This window comes from Somniosus microcephalus, chromosome 3 (genome assembly GCF_052327205.1).
Source record: "Somniosus microcephalus isolate GS21.2 chromosome 3, FLI_Smic_1.0, whole genome shotgun sequence".
In the NCBI taxonomy this organism is placed as follows: domain Eukaryota; kingdom Metazoa; phylum Chordata; class Chondrichthyes; order Squaliformes; family Somniosidae; genus Somniosus; species Somniosus microcephalus.
The window spans coordinates 78,678,304-78,696,509 of NC_140989.1; the positions used below are offsets into that span (position 1 = coordinate 78,678,304).

The 18,206-nt window shown below is 45.4% G+C and overlaps 1 protein-coding gene across 2 annotated transcripts in view; it reads right to left on the reverse strand.

Moving 5' to 3' along the window:
- Positions 1 to 7,394, reverse strand: part of vash2 (vasohibin 2) — a 260,075-nt gene extending 252,681 nt beyond the window's left edge. For both annotated transcript variants that reach the window (XM_085981233.1, XM_085981235.1), the window contains exon 1: positions 6,832 to 7,394. In XM_085981233.1, the coding sequence (XP_085837359.1) occupies positions 6,832 to 7,119 (288 nt within the window). In that variant the 5' untranslated portion in view covers positions 7,120 to 7,394. The remainder of the gene's footprint in view (positions 1 to 6,831) is intronic.
- Positions 7,395 to 18,206: the final 10,812 nt, after the last annotated feature.

Sequence of the window (18,206 nt, forward strand, 5' to 3'; positions counted from 1 at the left end):
TTAATAAAGCATATGGGATCCTGGGCTTTATAAAATAGAGGCAATAGAGTACAAAAGCCAGGAAGTTATGCTAAACCTCTATAAAACACTCGTTCAGCCCCAGCTGGAGTATTTTGTCCAATTTTAGGCACCACACTTTAGGAAGGATGTGAAGCCTTTGGAGAGGGTAGAGAAGAGATTTACTAGAATGGTTCCAAGGATGAGCGATTACAGTTACACAGATAGACCATCTCCAACAAGAGAAAGTCTAACTACTGCCCCTTAACATTCAACAGTATTACTGTAGGGGTCTACGTACTCCTAGCAAAAAATACTGAACTCGGAGAGGTTCAACAGAAAAGGTTTAATTCTTGAGACTGCATGTTGAACACAAAATGGTGTCAGAGCCTACACCAAGTCCGACTGCCTTTCATCAGTTCACAGCTTCGACTGCCCCTCCCCCGCTCTGGGCTTAACTATGTTGCAGATCGAGTTTCTTAAAGGTGTGATCCTTCTTAAAGGCATGACGCCTGATTTATAGTCTACGGACCGAAAAGCGGATTGTGTCCTTTCTGTGGTCGGTACGCCACACAGCTCCCCCCAGCATCCGCTAGTAGGGAGTGTACGAACCGGCGTGGCGGCTTGATGGCACGGCCGGAACGGCTCTTGGCGGTTGGTGTCGGGAGCGGGGCAGTCGGACGCGTCGGGCTCTTAGGCGGTCTGCCCCGCGGTGGGGGTTGGCCCACTTGAACGGGTTCGTCGGGCTCTAGGTGCACCAGCTTGAGCCGGTCGACCGACACCTTGTCAGTTCTGCCGCCCACTTCAAGGAGGAAGAACTTGTTCCCCGTCCGGAGTACCTTGTAGGGTCCATCGTATGGGGGCCGTAGAGGTCCTCGGTGGGCGTCATGGCGCACGAAAACAAATTTGGCCATGTGCAGGCTAGGTGGTACGCGGGTTGCTGGTTCACCGTGCCGGCTGGTGGGTACCGGAGCGAACTGTTGTGCTCAGTTGGCGAAAGCGCGGCATTGCTGGTCAGCCGACCAGGGGGTCGTGGCGGTGGGCAGGAACTCTCCGGGTACGCGCAGCGGCTGGCCGTACATGAGTTCCGCCGCCGAGGCTTGCAGGTCTTCCTTGACCGCGGAGCGTAGGCCAAGTAGCACCCACGGGAGGCGGTCGATCCAAGCCTCGTCCTCGAGGCTGGCGCGGAGGGACGCCTTCATGGACCTGTGGAATCGCTCGCACAGTCCATTGGCTTGGGGGTGGTAAGCCGTGGTGCGGTGAACGGCCACCCCGAGGTTTCGGGCGATGGCGGCCCACAGATCAGAGGTGAACTGCGGGCCTCTATCCGACGTCATGTCGGAGGGGACGCCGAACCGAGCGACCCAGGTACCGATGAATGCCCTCGCGATGTCGGCGGTGGTGGTGGACGTCAGTGGAATGGCCTCAGGCCAGCGGGTGGTACGGTCCACGATTGTCAGCAGATGCGCGTGACCTTGTAATGGCGGCAGGGGGCCGACGAGGTCGATGTGGGCGTGGTCAAACCTTCTTTCTGGCACGGTGAACTCCTCGAGTGGGGCTTTGACGTGCCGGTGGATTTTGGCACGCTGGCAAGCTATGCAGGATCTGGACCAGACGCACACATCTTTGCGCATGCCGCGCCAGACAAATCGGTTGGCCACCAGTCTAATGGACGCGCGGGTGCCGGGGTGTGAGAGGCTGTGGATGATGTCGAACACCCGTTTTCGCCAGGACGCAGTGACTATGGGGCGGGGTTGCGCCAAGGAGGTGTCGCATTTGACTGACGGCGGACGGGCCGCAGGCGACGTCGGTCAGTCGCAGCCCTGGGAGGGTTGTGGGTGCGGAGAGCAGATCGGGGTCGGTGCATTGCTCCGCTGCCAGTTGAGCATAGTCCACTGCCAGGTGGGCGCCGTGGACGGCGGGGCGGGATAGGCAGTCGGCCACCACGTTGTCTCGACCGGAGACGTGCCGGATGTCCGTGGTGAATTCGGACACCGCGGCGAGCTGGCGTTGTTGCCTGGCTGACCACGGGTCCGCAGATTTCGCCATCGCGAATGTCAGGGGTTTGTGGTCGACAAACGCGGTGAAGGGGCGGCCCTCCAGAAGAAATCTAAAATGGCGGACGTACAGTGCGAGGAGCTCGCGGTCAAAGGCGCTGTGTTTGGCCTCCGGGGGGGGCGCAGTTGGCGGCTGAAAAAGGCCAGCGGTTGCCAGGCCTGTTGACCCACTGTTCGTACACGGCGCCGACCGCGTGGTCGGAGGTGTCCGTGGTGAGGGCCACCCTGGCGTTGGGCTGTGGGTGAGCGAGCATGGTGTCTTCGGCGAGCGCCTTTTTGGTCGAGTCGAAAGCGGTCAACATGTCCGTCGACCACTCAATCGCCATTCTGTCTTTCTCACCCCGGAGGGCTTCGTATAGGGGCCGCATGAGGGAGGCCGCTCCGGGAATGAAGCGGTTGTAAAAGTTGATCATCCCCAAGAACTCCTGGAGGCCTTTGATGGTGGTAGGCCTGCGAGGTCGATGGTGACGGTGCGGGTGCTGTACGTCCGGATGTCGGTGTCGTTGGCGGCAGCCAGCGCAGGGCCGCGGCCGCCTCACTGGATCTCGAGGGCGGACGCGGGGATGATGCTGCGCTGCACGCCCGTGTTGCACAGGAAACGGCATCTGGAGGCGCTGTCCGTAACGTACAGCAGCGCGCCTGCTTGCCCCATGGCCATCGTGTAGGCCGGTGTGGGGGTGGTTGGAAACGTGCAGGGATGGCTGCAGCGGCGTGCCCGTGCGCCGAACCGGGTATGGATGTAGCAGTAGCCCTGGGTCGGAGGGCTTGGGGGACGTGGGGGCCTGGGGGGCCTCGTGGCCGAGCTGTGTGGCCGCGCGATAGAGGGTGGAGCGCGCGCCGACGCTGCGGAGGCCAGGTCGGGGGTGATGGCGTGGTTGGAGCCGGTGGACAGGAGCTTATTGGCTTTGTCGGCCAGGACCTCGAGGTCCGTGAGGCTGGACGCCACGATCGCTGGGCGGATGCTGGGAGGTAGTTGGCAGTGATGCCGCGGAGCCGAAATTGCGATTTGGCTTGAAGGAACCAGGCGGTGGCTAGGTTCTCCCAGAACTCCGGCAGCTTCACAGAAACTGCGTTTGTGTCAGCCATGGTTACGCTTAGGAGTTGTCTTGAGCGTCGGGGTCACCAATGTAGGAGTCTACGTACTCCTAGCAAAAAATACTGAACTCGGAGAGGTTCAACAGAAAAGGTTTAATTCTTGAGACTGCATGTTGAACACAAAATGGCGTCAGAGCCTACACCAAGTCCGACTGCCTTTCATCAGTTCACAGCTTCGACTGCCCCTCCCCCGCTCTGGGCTTAACTATGTTGCAGATCGAGTTTCTTAAAGGTGTGATCCTTCTTAAAGGCATGACGCCTGATTTATAGTCTATGGACCGAAAAGCGGATTGTGTCCTTTGTGGTCGGTACGCCACATTACCATTGTTGAATCTCCCACCATCAACATCCTGGGGGGTCACCACTGGCCAGAAACTCAACTGGACAAGCCACATAAATATTGTGGCTACAACAGCAGGTCAGAGGCTAGGTATTCTGCGGCGAGTGTCTCACTTCCTGACTCCCCAAAGCCTTTCCACCATCTACAAGGTACAATTCAGGAGTGTGATGGAATACTCTCCACTTGCCTGGATGAGTGCAGCTCCAACAACACTCAAGAAGCTCAACACCATCCAGGACAAAGCAGCCCACTTGATTGGCACCCCATCCGACACCTTAAACATTCTCTCCCTCCACCACTGGCGCACCATGGCTGCAGTGTACCATCTAGAAGATGCTCTGCTGCAGCAACTCGCCAAGGCTTCTTCGACAGCACCTCGAAACCCACAATCTACCACCTAGAAGGACAAGTGGGAACACCACCACCTGCAAGTTCCCCATCACAAGTCACACACCGTCCTGACTTGGAAATGTATCACCGTTACCTCATCGTCGGTGGGTCAAAACCCTGGAACTCCCTACCCAACAGCAATGTGGGAGTACCTTCACCACACAGACTGCAGCGGTTCAAGAAGGCAGCTCACCACCACCTTCTCAAGGGCAATTAGGGATGGGCAATAAATGCTGGCCTTGCCAGCAACACCCACATACCATGTGGTTTGTTCTCCTTTGAGCAGAGAAGGCTAAGAGGAGATTTTATAGAGGTGTTTAAAATCATGAAGGGTTTTAGATACAGTAAATAAAGAGAAAGTGTTTCCAATGGCTGAAGGATCGATAACCAGAGGGCACAGATTTAAGGTTTTTGGCAAAAGAACCAGAGGCGGCATGAGGAAAAACGTTTTTTCTTTTACGCAACGAGTGGTTAGGATTCAGAATGCACTGCCTGATAGGGTGGGGGATACAGATTCAATAGTAGCCTTCAAAAGGGAATTGGATAAATATGATGGATATGGAAAAGGAGCGGGGGAGTGGGACTAACTGGATTGCTCTTCAGAAGAGCCGGCGCAGACTCGATGGGTCGAATGACCTCCTTCTGTGCTGTACTATTCTATGATTGTATGACATATGAATATCCACAAGAAAAAAGTCTGTATACTGCAGTTTGGAAAGTGTTCATGTGCTAATTGTACAAATTAATCCAACATTCAAGTTGAAAAAATGAACTTTAGACACAATTATTTAACTATCAGATAGATAAATAAAGTCAGATTGTAACAGTACATTTTTGTGTATTTACAGATTTCACACACAGACCATTGATGGAATTGGAAGGAAGTTTTGGTGGAGAAGTTAAATAAAAATGCACATTATTTTACTACCTTTCAAGATTTTTAAAAACCTGAATCAGGCCCCTCTTGATAATCTATTCAACAGAAGGAAACCACCCATTTTTCTAGCTTCTGCTAACCTAATATTTTAAATGCTGCAGTCATCATTGTCACTTCTGAGTACTTAGCATGTAGTGTCCTTTTGAAAATAATGTGCTCAAAATTATATACAATAAAAATCAAATTTGGCTTTACCAATGGAACATTAAAGACTTTAGACTCTGGAACAAGGACTTTTGAGATGCATTGCAGAATCTTGTTATGTTGCTGACAACAACCCGCTGTTGGCTGAACAACTTCAATTAACAATCACTAATTACACTTAAATATTTTCCTTTCTACTTTTGCTGATGAACACAAACCATTGTGTATCAGGTGTCTTAAATAATCTAATCCATCCCGAACCTTTGACTACAATTGCTATCTGGTCAAATAGTTTAGTATCATCAGCAAATGCAGTAATATGACCATCAGATGCACCCTCCTAGATACCATTTATAAATAGCACAAACATCTGTTGTAGTTCTATACCAAACTTATGGAACTTCACTTGTCACTCTCTTCCCTACCCCCACAAAAACATATTTATTCATTAATGTGCAAAGAGCTTAATTTCAAGGTATTTGAGTATCTTTAGAACACGAGTAACTGACCTCCATGCACATTATAGGCTCCTGAACCAGGCTAACTAGATGTTGAATTTCTCCATCGAGTGCAACTGAAGTTAAAATAGGATGAAAGATTGAGCAAAAAGGCAGACAAAGTGAGGCAGAAGCTATAAATTCAGGAACAAGCAAGGAAATATGGAATAAAGTGGATACAAGCCAGAAAAGGCAGCAGAACCAGCCACTGTAATTGGACATTTTGATGCTCCTAAATCTTATATAAAGCATCTTCAACTCTGGGACAGGCTGATAACCAAGATTTAGAATAAATATTACATATGATTGTGTCACAAGGGAAATTAGGCATGTTGACTTTCAACTATGAAGTTAGCCATTTCTAACAGATATTTTTGTATTTCTATATTCATTGCCTTTCTTTTCTCTACATTCATTCACTTTCCCTTCCTCAGGTACACAAGTCAACCAACTTTTATGCTCCAAAGTGATTTCATTGAGTTGACCACGCTATAATTATCAAATAAGCAGATTATTGGAAAATAGGCCTTTTGCTCAGCAAAAATCAATCAAAAATCAGATATTAAATAATCTATTTTACAGATTCTTCACAGTTCCTGCATAAGTTAATACAAGTTATAACACCTTTCAGAGAGAAACAATATAGCAAGTGTTATCTACAGTTATTACATTTATATATGTCCTTCACCCCAATTATATGGTCCAGTTAGATTTGAAACACAAACTATCCCTCAGGAGTTATATGTCCAAATTACACAAAAAGGCATCTAAAGAAAACAGGTTTGCGTTGCCAACCCAGTGTTGTCAATCTATCAATAGGTGACTGAATCTACCTCATAGGACCTTGTTTTGCTCATTTGAGTGCAATGCATTGGTAAATGTGGAATGCCTTTTCATGAAATGTTATTAGACTTATGGAATAGCTGCTTAAGTCAAAGTTCATGGACAATATTTTAAACTCCTTTCAAAATGTCATACTTTGTTAGAGCTGTGACTAAAACAATGTCATATTGAAGGGCTCCAATTGTAGGTCTGCTAGATAATAAACAATAAAACAAAGTCATTATGGGACCTCAGTAACATTCATACTCAGAACTGTTGTGCTTCTGCAAGAAGCAATAAAATCAATCAATGCCAATTCATGAATTTTCAATCTAAGTGAAGAATTTCGTTATGAAGTTAGTAATTTATATACATTAGATTCGGTCCCCGCCACCACCGATTTATGTACTATAAAATAAATTAATTTGTCCAAATCACATGCATATTCCCACATTGCAAAATATGCAAAGCATTCACTATAACAGCAAGAACAAACCTCGTTTGTCCAAAAATAAAATGTCATTGCCTGCACAGCCGGAGGCTTTCACTTACACGGGATATAAATGTAGCTTTCCGGATACTCTCTTCCATCTCCTTCCCTCCAGGGTGTATCTTTGTCACATGCGTCCACATTCTTTGCCAAGTTCGCTCATCAATCGGGAAGCCACTTTTATTCACATAGAAAAGCACCCCACCATCTTTCTCGTCTTCTTCTCCGGATGATTTGCTGACATTATTGCTCGAAGCTGTTACCGGCTTTGCACCTGTAGTATTGGCAGCCTTTGATCTGGTTTGCTTACCTACTTTAACACCAACGCTATTGCCACTGACGCCTGTCATGTTGATGTATCCTGCCCCCAATTCCCTTTCCCTGTCCTTTTAATAATATGTTCATCTATGATGGATTCATCGCAGCGAGATTATTTTAAATGATTACTTCCAAATTCCATGAAATTGCAACCTCATCAATTCCCATTATCTCGATCCGTAGTCGCCGTCTCAACCCTGCTTGATACAAGCCTTATTTTGTTACTCCGTTACCCCAGCAGTCGGTAAGTTTCACTCATTCATATTGGCTGATCCCACGAGCTGCTGGGCGTGGCCATGAGTCATCCGTGCGGTCACATTGGCTCCTTCCATCGAATGAAGCGGCAGTAATAACATTCGCAGCAATTCCATTGGCTGCGAGTGTATGGTAAGGCGGAGCTAAAAGTGAATAAATTTAAATAAATTAAAATCTGTCTCAAACCCCTATTATGACCTCGCGTTGCACAGTGAACGCGAGCCCAAGTCGTCTCTAACATATTGAGGGTCGGCCCGTGTTCTTTGCAATGGGTCTGCGCTACTGCCACCCACTGGCTTCCTCTTCAGTTGAATAATAATTTTCTATTATTCGGATATTCCCTTTGGATTTTAGTATAGATTCTTCACAAAGGGATAACACTGTTTATTAAAGGAACAGCAAAACTGAATTAACATTGATGACATATCTGCCAATTAGAAATATACAACCTATACCATCAGATCTGTGGGCATTGCACATGGTAAGTCAAGGGTTAGGCTTTTGCAAGAGTGTGGACGCATATCAGGATTAAAAGAAGTTTGAGGGATATGCTAAGAGAGAGTTAACGTGTTAATTAAATGGTTTCTGGGAATTAAAGAATGGTTTCCTGACCAACTACAAGTAGATAAATAAAGTTGTTTTCCTCACATACACGATTCACAAATAAATCAATCTGTACATGGGTCACGAGGGGAACACTTCTTTACCTAGGATATCAAATAGACAACGTTGTCACGTCTGTTTGGAGAGCAGGTTTTCATAGTGAGAGCTAAGGAATATAAACATTGAGAAAATATTAAACTAATTCCTTAATATTAAACTAAATCTTTCCTTTTGTACGAAATATTTCTGTAGCAGTAATTAGTGTTATCCTAATGATACAGCTCAGAAGGAGGTCATTCGGCCTATCGCCCCTGTGCCGGCTCTTTGAAAGAGCTATCCAATTCGTCTCACTCCCTTGCTCTTTCCCATAGCCCTGCAATTTTGTCCCCCTCAAGTGTTTACCCAATTCACTTTTGAAAGTTACTACTGAATTTACTTCCACCACCCTTTCAGGCAGTGCATTCCAGATCACAACAACTCACTGCATTTTTTTCATGTCGCCTCTGGTTCTTTTGCCAATTACTTTAAATCTGGTTACCAACCCTTCTGCCACTGGAAACAATTTCTCCTTATTTACTCAGTTTCTATAGTCTCTCCATATAGTGAAGTCTTTCATCCATGGTACCATTTTAGTAAATCTCCTCTTGATATCCTTCCTAAAATGCAATGCCCAGAATTGGCCACAAAAAGTTCTGCTTAAATTCACACGGTGTATTTCTGACTTCATTTCCTGGACATCTCCATCTCTAGTAATGGGCTTTCCACTGACATAGAATCCTAAAAATTTACAGCACAGAAGGAGGCCATTTGACCCATCATGTTTGTGCTGGCCTAAAAAGAGCTATCCAGCATAATCCCACGTTTCAGTTCTTGGTCTGTAGCCTTGTAGGTTGCAGCACTTTAAGTGCTTATCCAAGTACTTTTTAAATGCGATGAGGGTCTCTGCCTCTACTACCCTTTCAGGCAGCGAGTTCCAGACCTCCACCATCCTCTGGGTGAAAAACAATTCTCTTCAACTCCCCTGTAATTCTTTTACCAATTACTTAAAATCTATGCCCCCTGGTTATTGCCCTCTCTGGTAGAGGAAATAGGTCCTTCCTATCTACTCTATACACCTATAAATCTCCCCTCAGCCTCCTCTGTTCCAAAGAAAACAACCCCAGCCTATCCAATCTTTTCTCATAGCTAAAATTCTCCAGTCCTGGCAACATTCTCGTAAATCTCCTCTGAACCCTCTCTAGTGCAATCACATCTTTCCTGTAATGTGGTGACAAGAACTGTATGCAGGACTCTAACTGTGGCCTAACTAGTGTTTTATACAGTTCTAGCATAACCTCCCTGCTCTTATATTCTATGCCTCGGCTAATAAAGGAAAGTATTCCCGTATGCCATCTTAACCACCTCATCTACCTGTCCTGCTACCTTCAGGGATCTGTGGACATGCACTCCAAGGTCCCTCTGTTCCTCTACATTTCTCAGTATCCTACCATTTATTGTGTAATCCCTTGCATGTTTGTCCTCCCCAAATGCAATACCTCACACTTTTCTGGATTGAATTCCATTTGCCACTTTTGTGCCCACCTGGCCAGTCCATTGATAGCTTCCTGCGGTCTACAGCTTTCTTCCTCACTATCAACCACGCGGCCAATGTTTGTATCAAGTGCAAACTTCTTTACCCCTACATTGAAATCTAAATTATTGATGTATACCACAAAAAGCAAGGGACCTAGTTCTGAGCCCTGTGGAACCCCACTGGAAACAGCCTTCCAATCACAAAAACATCCGTCGACCTTTTGCTTCCTGCCACTGAGCCAATTTTGGATCCAACTTGCCACTTTCCCTTGGATCCCATGGACTTTTACTTTTCTGACCAGTCTACCATGTGGGACCTTGTCAAAAGCTATGCTAAAATCTATGTAGACTACATCAAACTAACCTCATCAACCCTTCTTGTTACCTCCTCAAAAAATTTGATCAAGTTAGTCAGACATGACCTTCCCTTAACAAATCCATGCTGACTATCCTTGGTTAATCCGTGCCTTTCTAAATGATGATTAATACTGTCCCTCAGTATTTTTTCCAACAATTTGCCCACCACCGAGGTTAGGCCGACTGGCCTGTAATTACTCGGTCTATCCCTTTCTCCTTTTTCAAACATCTATTACAAGCCCACTGAATCCCATTATTATCTTAATTATGCTTCTTCCAACCTTGCCTCCTGTAAGGGCTCCATCTCTTTCACCAGTTTCTGTCACATTTGTTCTGACGACTCCATTTTCCCCAACAGTGCTTCTGAAATATCTTCCTTTTTCCAGGGTCGAGGTTCCTTCATCAGTTGTCAGCATAACCCATGCCATGTCTGTCTCATTTTCCACACGTCTGCTCTTAACCCTCCTCCCCCATCCTATCACTACTTTGTCCTCATCTTCCATCCCACCAGGCTCCACTTGTGCCAGATCATCTGTGATTTGTGACCCCTACAAAATGATCCCATGACTAAGCACATTCTCTCAACCCTCCCCTATCTGCAATACATTTATCCATTCTTCCATCGCTTCTATTTCCAGCTGTCCTTCCATTGGCACCTTCCCATTCAACTGCAGAAGATGTAACGTATCTATTTGCCTTTTCCCATATTGTTGAGATTAACTTATCTCTGGTCTTTCAAATAATCAGGATCGACTGTAACCAACATGGTGGGTATGTTGTGTTTAATCGGAGTTTAAGATGGATATAACACACTAGTTATACAGCAAAAACATATGACTGTGACAAGACCAGTCCAAATCAGACAGAACAGCTGGCGTGAGCGAACAGCTCTTCTTCTCTCTCTCTTCTTGAACTACTGGACCAGAGTTAACATCCACCCTCGGGAGCTCTCCACTCCACCGTCTGTGCTAGGGGCATTTCAGGTCTTTCTTTTATACTCTTTTTAGGGGTGAACCTGGGGTAGAATATGCTGTGGACTGTTTTCCCCTTATCTCATCTGGCCCGGTCTTCCCAAGTTTGGCGTCAACAACTTCTGAGACATACCAGGCTCGGCCTTCAGACTCTTCCAGTCAGGGGCTCCATTGTTCGTAACTGCTTGTTATCAGTTATTTATGTTCAAAACTGTTCATGCAGCTAGCTGTGCAAACTAACTATTTCATTCCATTATCAGACCAGTACCATGAAATGAATCATTAAATTCCCAAAGATATCCTCTATTCTATTCTCTCACACTGGTCAACTTATACATCTTAGTAAGCAGTTTTTGTTAAACAAAGTCAAAATCCTAACTTAGCATTATAATATGGTTATTAGTGGTAATGGAAGAAACATAGGCGTTGGGCCTTGGTTGGCCATATTAAAGATAGTCAGCAGCCTTCCTAGCACACAAACAGCTAGCCTGGGAAGCAAGGTCATATGTGACTGCCACTGTGTGGAATGCCATAACATCTGCAGGAAACCAAAAACATAGGCAACTTTTAAGCATCTATCCAGCTACTCTAATACTAGTCTGAAGACACTTTATCTCAAGCTACATAGATACATAGATATAGGAACAGGAGTAGGCCATTCGGCCCTTCGAGCCTGCTCCGCCATTCAATGAGATCATGGCTGATCTTCGTCTGAGATCATAGCTGATCTTACCAGTTCAGTACCCCGTCCCCGCCTTTTCTCCGTAACCCTTAATCCCCTTAGCCTTCAGAAATATATCCAATTCTCTCTTGAAAATATTTATTGAATTAACCTTCACAGCCCTCTGTGGCAGGGAATTCCACAGGCTCACCACTCTTTGAGTGAAGAAATTCTTCCTCATCTCTGTTTTAAATGATTTGCCCGCTATTTTTAGACTGTGGCCCCTGGTTCTGTGCTCCCCGGCCATTGGAAACATTCTCTCTGAATTCAGCCTGTCCAGGCCTGCCATAATTTTATATGTTTCGATGAGATCCCCTCTCAATCTTCTAAACTCCAGTGAGTACAAGCCCAAACTATTTAATCTCTCTTCGTAGGTCATTCCCGCCATTCCAGGTATCAGCCTGGTGAATCGCCGTTGCACTCTTTCCATGGCAAGAACATCCTTCCGCAGATGGGGCGACCAAAACTGTACACAATACTCCAGATGCGGTCTCACCAGCACCTTGTACAGCTGTAGTAAGGTATCCCTATTCCTATACTCGAACCCCCTTGATATGAAGGCCAACATACCATTTGCCTTCTTAATCGCCTGTTGCACCTGCATGCTCTCCTTCAGTGACTGGTGCACAAGAACACCCAGGTCCCTCTGCACTTCCCCATCTCCCAATCTATTGCCATTTAGATAATAATCTACCCTCCTGTTTTTACCCCCAAAGTGGATAACCTCGCATTTATCCACATTATAGTGCATCTGCCACGTATCCGCCCATTCCCCCAACCTGTCCAAATCGCACTGTAGCCTCCTGACATCCTCATCAGAGCCCACCCCTCCTCCTAGTTTAGTGTCGTCAGCGAATTTGGAAATATTGCATCCAATTCCCTGATCCAGATCATTTATATATATTGTGAACAGCTGGGGTCCCAGGACAGATCCTTGCGGCACCCCGCTGGTCACTGCCTGCCACTCCGAAAACGAGCCGTTTATTCCAACTCTCTGTTTTCTATCTGCCAGCCAGTTCTCTATCCACGTTAATACTTTGCCCCCAATCCCATGAGCCTTAATTTTGCATGATAATCTTTTGTGTGGAACCTTATCGAAGGCTTTCTGGAAGTCAAGGTACACCACATCCACTGGCTCTCCCCCATCTATTCTACCAGTTACCTCCTCAAAAAATTCCAGCAGATTAGTCAAACACGATTTACCCTTTGTAAATCCATGTTGACTCTGTCCGATCCTTTCCCCATTTGTCAAGTGCTCCGCTATTTTATCCTTAATAATGGACTCTAGCATTTTGCCCACAACCGATGTAAGGCTTACTGGTCTATAATTCCCTGCTTTCTCTCTACCCCCCTTTTTAAATATTGGGGTAACATTAGCTACCCTCCAATCCACGGGTACTGTTCCCGAGTCAATGGAGTTCCGGAAGATGATCCTTAGAGCATCTGCTATCTCCAGGGCCACCTCCTTAAGTACCCTAGGATGTAGTTTATCAGGCCCCGGGGATTTGTCGGCCTTCAGTCCCCTCAACTTACCCAACACCATATCCCTAGAGATACTAATTTCTGTCAGCTCCTCCCTCTCATTAGTCCCTATGTTTGCCGATATTCCTGGGAGGTTATTTGTGTCCTCCTTTGTGAATACAGAACCAAAGTATGAGTTTAATTGGTCTGCCATTTCCTTATTCTCCATTATATATTCTCCCGAATCGGACTGCAAGGGACCGACTTGGGATTTTACCAGTCTTTTCCTCCTGATATACCGATAAAAGCTTTTGCAGTCTGTCTTTATGTTTGCTGCAAGTTTACTTTCGTATTCTATTTTCCCCTTCCTGATTAATCCCTTTGTCCTCTTTTGCTGTATCCTGTACTGCCCCCAATCTTCCGGTCTGGTGCTTTTTTTTGCCAGTTGATATGCCCTTTTTTTTGATTTTATGCTGTCCCTAATTTCCCTCGTTATCCACGGTTGAGTCACCTTTTTAGGTTTAGTTTTATGCCAAACCGGTATAAACATGTTCTGGAATTCTTCCATTCTATCTTTGAATGCTTGCCATTGTCTATCCACTGTCAATCCCCCCAGAAACACCACCCAATCAATCTTACCCAATTCCCGTCTCATACCCTCGTAATTCCCTTTATTTAAGTTCTGGACCTTAGTCTCTGATTCAATTTCCTCACTCTCCATCTCGACTGAGAGCTCGATCATATTATGATCGCTCTGACCCAAGGGGCCTCGTACAAGAAGATTGCTGATAAGTCCCTTCTCATTGCACAATACCCAGTCTAAAATGGCCTGATCTCGAGTCGGCTCCTCGACATATTGGTCCAGATAACCGTCCCGAAAACATTCCAGGAATTCCTCCTCCTCAGAATTTTTACTAATTTGGGTAGTCCAATCAATATGTAAATTAAAGTCACCCATGATGACAGCTGTGCTCTTATCGCACGCTTCTCTAATTTCCCTTTTTATGCCTTAATACAATCATCTAAACACAGTATTATCCACGTCACAATTTCATTCGCGTAACCATATACATTTTAGGTACCCCTAATTTCTAACAATACCACCATCCTGGGCTGCTGAGCAATCCCCTCTGTTCGGAAGTGTGGCTCTGACATCCATGTATGTCACCACTTGAACTTTGCCCTCCCATTCCCACACTAACCTTTCTGTTTTAGGTCTTCTGCACTGTTCCAATGAAGCTCAACACAAGCTTCAAGAACAGTATACCATTTTTCTTCTGGGCACTCTACAGCCCCCTGATCTGAACATACTTCAAACCTTAGCTACAACCTCTATTTTCTTCACAGAAGTGGGTACTTGTGATGTGGGGTCTTGTGTCAGTGCCAGTGGGAGGGATGGAAAGCAGGTTAACATTTGCATCAAAGGCACTTCAAGAGAGTACAGCACAAGTGGGGCTTTGAGCCTGTGATGTGTTTCTGATTTTTAGAGTGAAGGATCTATTGTGTTTTGTTTGTACTTTCTGTTTTCATTTCAGATCTGTAGCTTGTTCTTTATTTTTGTTTTATTTCTCATGCAAAAATTGTGTGCATATAGACCTCTCTTTTCCCACCCACTGCTCCCATTATTTGCATTGTTTTGCCCCTTCTATGTCTACATTATCTCACTGATATCACATTTTCTATTAAGCATCTTGGAAGGTCATTTAATACATGAACTCCTCTGTATGATTGGTGTATGTTGGTTCTCTCCTCTCTTTTAACAACCTTATTAAAATGCCTGTTTTTCTCTCAGCCTTCAGTTCTGAAAATAATCTATTTTCTCTCCTTCTTCTTAGGCAGTCCCTTGGAACCGAGGATGACTTGCTTCCACATTAAAAATTATTTCGCAGGTGACTGATGAGTCTAATGTGGGACCTGCACTCTCTGTCACAGGTGGGGCAGACGGTGGTTGAAGGGGCGGGTGGGTGGGGTACTAGGGTTGACATGCGCTCCTTGCACTTGGCTTCCGCTTGCTCCCGGCGAAGAGATTCGAGGTGTTTGGCGCCTTCCCGGATGCTTCTCCTCCACTTTGTGCGGTCTTGGGCCAGGGATTCCCAGGTGTCGATGGGGATGTTACACTTTTTCAAGGCGGCTTTGAGGGTGTCCTTGAAGCGTTTCCTCTGCCCACCTGGGGCTCTCTTGCCGTGCCGGAGCTCCGAGTAGAGCGCTTGTTTTGGGAGTTGCGTATGGGGCATGCGGACAATGTGGCCCGTCCATCGGAGCTGATCAAGTGTGGTCAAAGCTTCGATGCTGGGGATGTTGGCCCGAGCAAGAACACTGACATTGGTGCGCCTATCCTGCCAATAGATTTGCAGGATCTTGTGGAGGCAGCGTTGGTGGTACCTCTCCAGCGCTTTGAGGTGCCTGCTGTACATGGTCCATGTCTCTGAGGCATACAGCAGCGTGAGTATCACTGCTGCTCTGTAGACAATGAGCTTAGTGCCGGGTTTGAGGTCCTGGTCTTTAAACACGCTCTTCCTCAGGCGACCGAAGGCTGCACTGGCACACTGAAGGTGGTGTTGGACTTAGTCGTCGATGTCTGCCCTTGTTAACAGTAGGCTCCCGAGGTATGGAAAGTGGTCCACATTGTCCAAGGCCTTGTCGTGTATTTTGATAATCGGGGGGCAATACTGTGTGGCGGGGGCAGGTTGGTAGAGGACCTTTGTCTTACGGATGTTTAGTGTAAGGCCTATGCTCACGTACGCTTCGGTGAAGGTGCTGACGATGGTTTGGAGTTCGACCTCCGAGTGAGCGCAGACGCAAGCGTCGTCTGCATACTGTAATTCGACGACAGAAGATGGGACGACATTGGATCTGGACTGGAGGTGACGGAGGTTGAACAGTTTCCTGTTTGTTCTGTAAATTAGCTCCACTCTAGTGGGGAGCTTACTGAGGGTGAGATGGAGCATTGCAGCAAGGAAGATCGAGAAGAGCGTTGGTGCGATGACACAGCCTTGTTTGACCCCGGTTCGTACGTGAATTTCGTATGTGATTTCTATACACAGAAGCTAACTGACCTGCTGTGTATTTCCAGCATTTTCTATTTTTATTTTAGAGTTCCAACACTTGCAGGTTTCCCGTTTATTCTGTTTATAACTAAAAACATATTTAAATTTAGGACTTTTATTCAGAACCAGACTTGAATAATGGTACTCTCTAGAATTTGCTGTTTCTATTAATCATTTTTTTCTGCTGGTTATTTTTGGCCTGTCAGATATACATAAATGAAACACAGTTGCTCTACCATTTGGATTACATTATAAAGTATAAACATTAAACAATGGAAACATTTCAAAATGCTAAATTTAATTTGCATCGGTGTGGATTTATGGATTAGAAACGGGACTGGAATAACTACATTCGAGCTGCTGTACATAGTGCTAAGATGTTCTTTTCACTTTTTAATATGCACTATGAGTAGGTAGAGGTTTTTAATTACCATGCTCACTGGATTTTTTTTTCTACTATACAAGAATCAGACTAAAATTGCCCAGCTAATTATCCAATAGCATTAATTTGTTCACTTCCGATATTGTGTCCCTGCAGAAAGCTAATTGTATTAACCCAAGTGATGTTGTGTCTTTCTGGCGGTAGGTTATGGTCTCAATTCCCAGCTGCCCTGACTTTCCATAACTTGGCCAATACTGGATATATTATCCAGTATTGGCTAAATAAACGACGTCTTGAATAAAGTTAGCTGAGAAAAAATTGAACTTTTTTTTGTTTTGAAGTTTTACACAAAAAAAACCTGATTATTTTCACTCCTAAATATAGTTCTGTTCAGTGTCAGTATTATTTCTTCATTGGACATAGGATACGCAGGAGAAGGGAAATGGCGTTATGCTCTATAAGTAGTCAGTCTTGCTGGCAATCAGAAAATGAATTCTGAGAGTTGTAGAGACAAGGGCCTAGACATTGGTTTCTGAAACAAGGAACATAGGAAGCAACATAGGAACAGGAGTGAGCCATTCAGCCCCTCAAGCTTGTACTGACATTCAATTAGATCAATGTTAATCTGTATCTTAACTCCATTTACCTGCCTTGGTTTCATATCCCTTAATAACATTGCCCAACAAAAATCTATCAATCTCAGTTTTTGAAATTTTCAATTGATCTAGCCTCAACTGCTCTCTATTCCTTCATCTAAGTCATTTATAAATATATAGTGAAAAGCTGAGGCCCCAGTACAGATCCCTGGGGGACACCACTGGTTACATCCTACCAATTGGAGTACATAGCCATTATCCCGACTCTCAGTCTCCTAACTAATTCCCTACCCATGTCAAAAAGGTTGCCTCCAATTACATGTGCTTCCATTTTTCCTACCAGTCTCTTATGGAACCTTATTGAATGCCTTTCTGGAAGTCCATATAAATAGCATCCATTGACACTCCCTTATCTACCACATTAGTGACATCCTCAAAAAATTCAATTAGGTTAGTTAGACATAGCTTACCCTCTACAAATCTATGCTGGCTCTCTCTGATCAGTTTATATTTGTCCAAGTGCAACAGCCACACTGTCCCTAACAGATTCGAGAAACTTCCACACAACAGACTAATAGATAGATAACTAATAGATAGGTCTATAATGTCCTGGTTTATCTCTCCTACCCTTCTTAAATGGAATGACATTGGGAATTTTCCAATCCAAGGGGACAATTCCTGAATCAAGAGAGTTTTGGAAGATCATGACTAAAGCATCCACAATTTCCTCACCTACTTCTTTTAATACCATGGGGTGGAAGCCATCAGGTCCTGCAGAGTTATCCATCTCCAGTCTCATTATTTTCTCCATTACCATTTGTTTTACTTATATTAAATCTAGTAAGTTCTGTCCCTTGATTTATTTTTAGTTTTCCTTGTATCTCTGGTAATTAATCCTTTTCCTCAACTGTGTACTTCTTGACTTGTCTGCAGCCTTTGACACACTTTTTTGACAGCCTTTAATCCATCCTTCCCCAACACCTCTCCACCATCATCCAGCTGGGTGGGACTGCACTCGCCTGGTTCCATTCTTATCTATCTAATCGTAACCAGAGAATCATCTGCAATGGCTTCTCTTCTCGCTCCCGCATCATTACCTCTGGTGTCCCCCTAGGATCTACCCTTGGTCCCCTCCTATTTCTCATCTACATGTT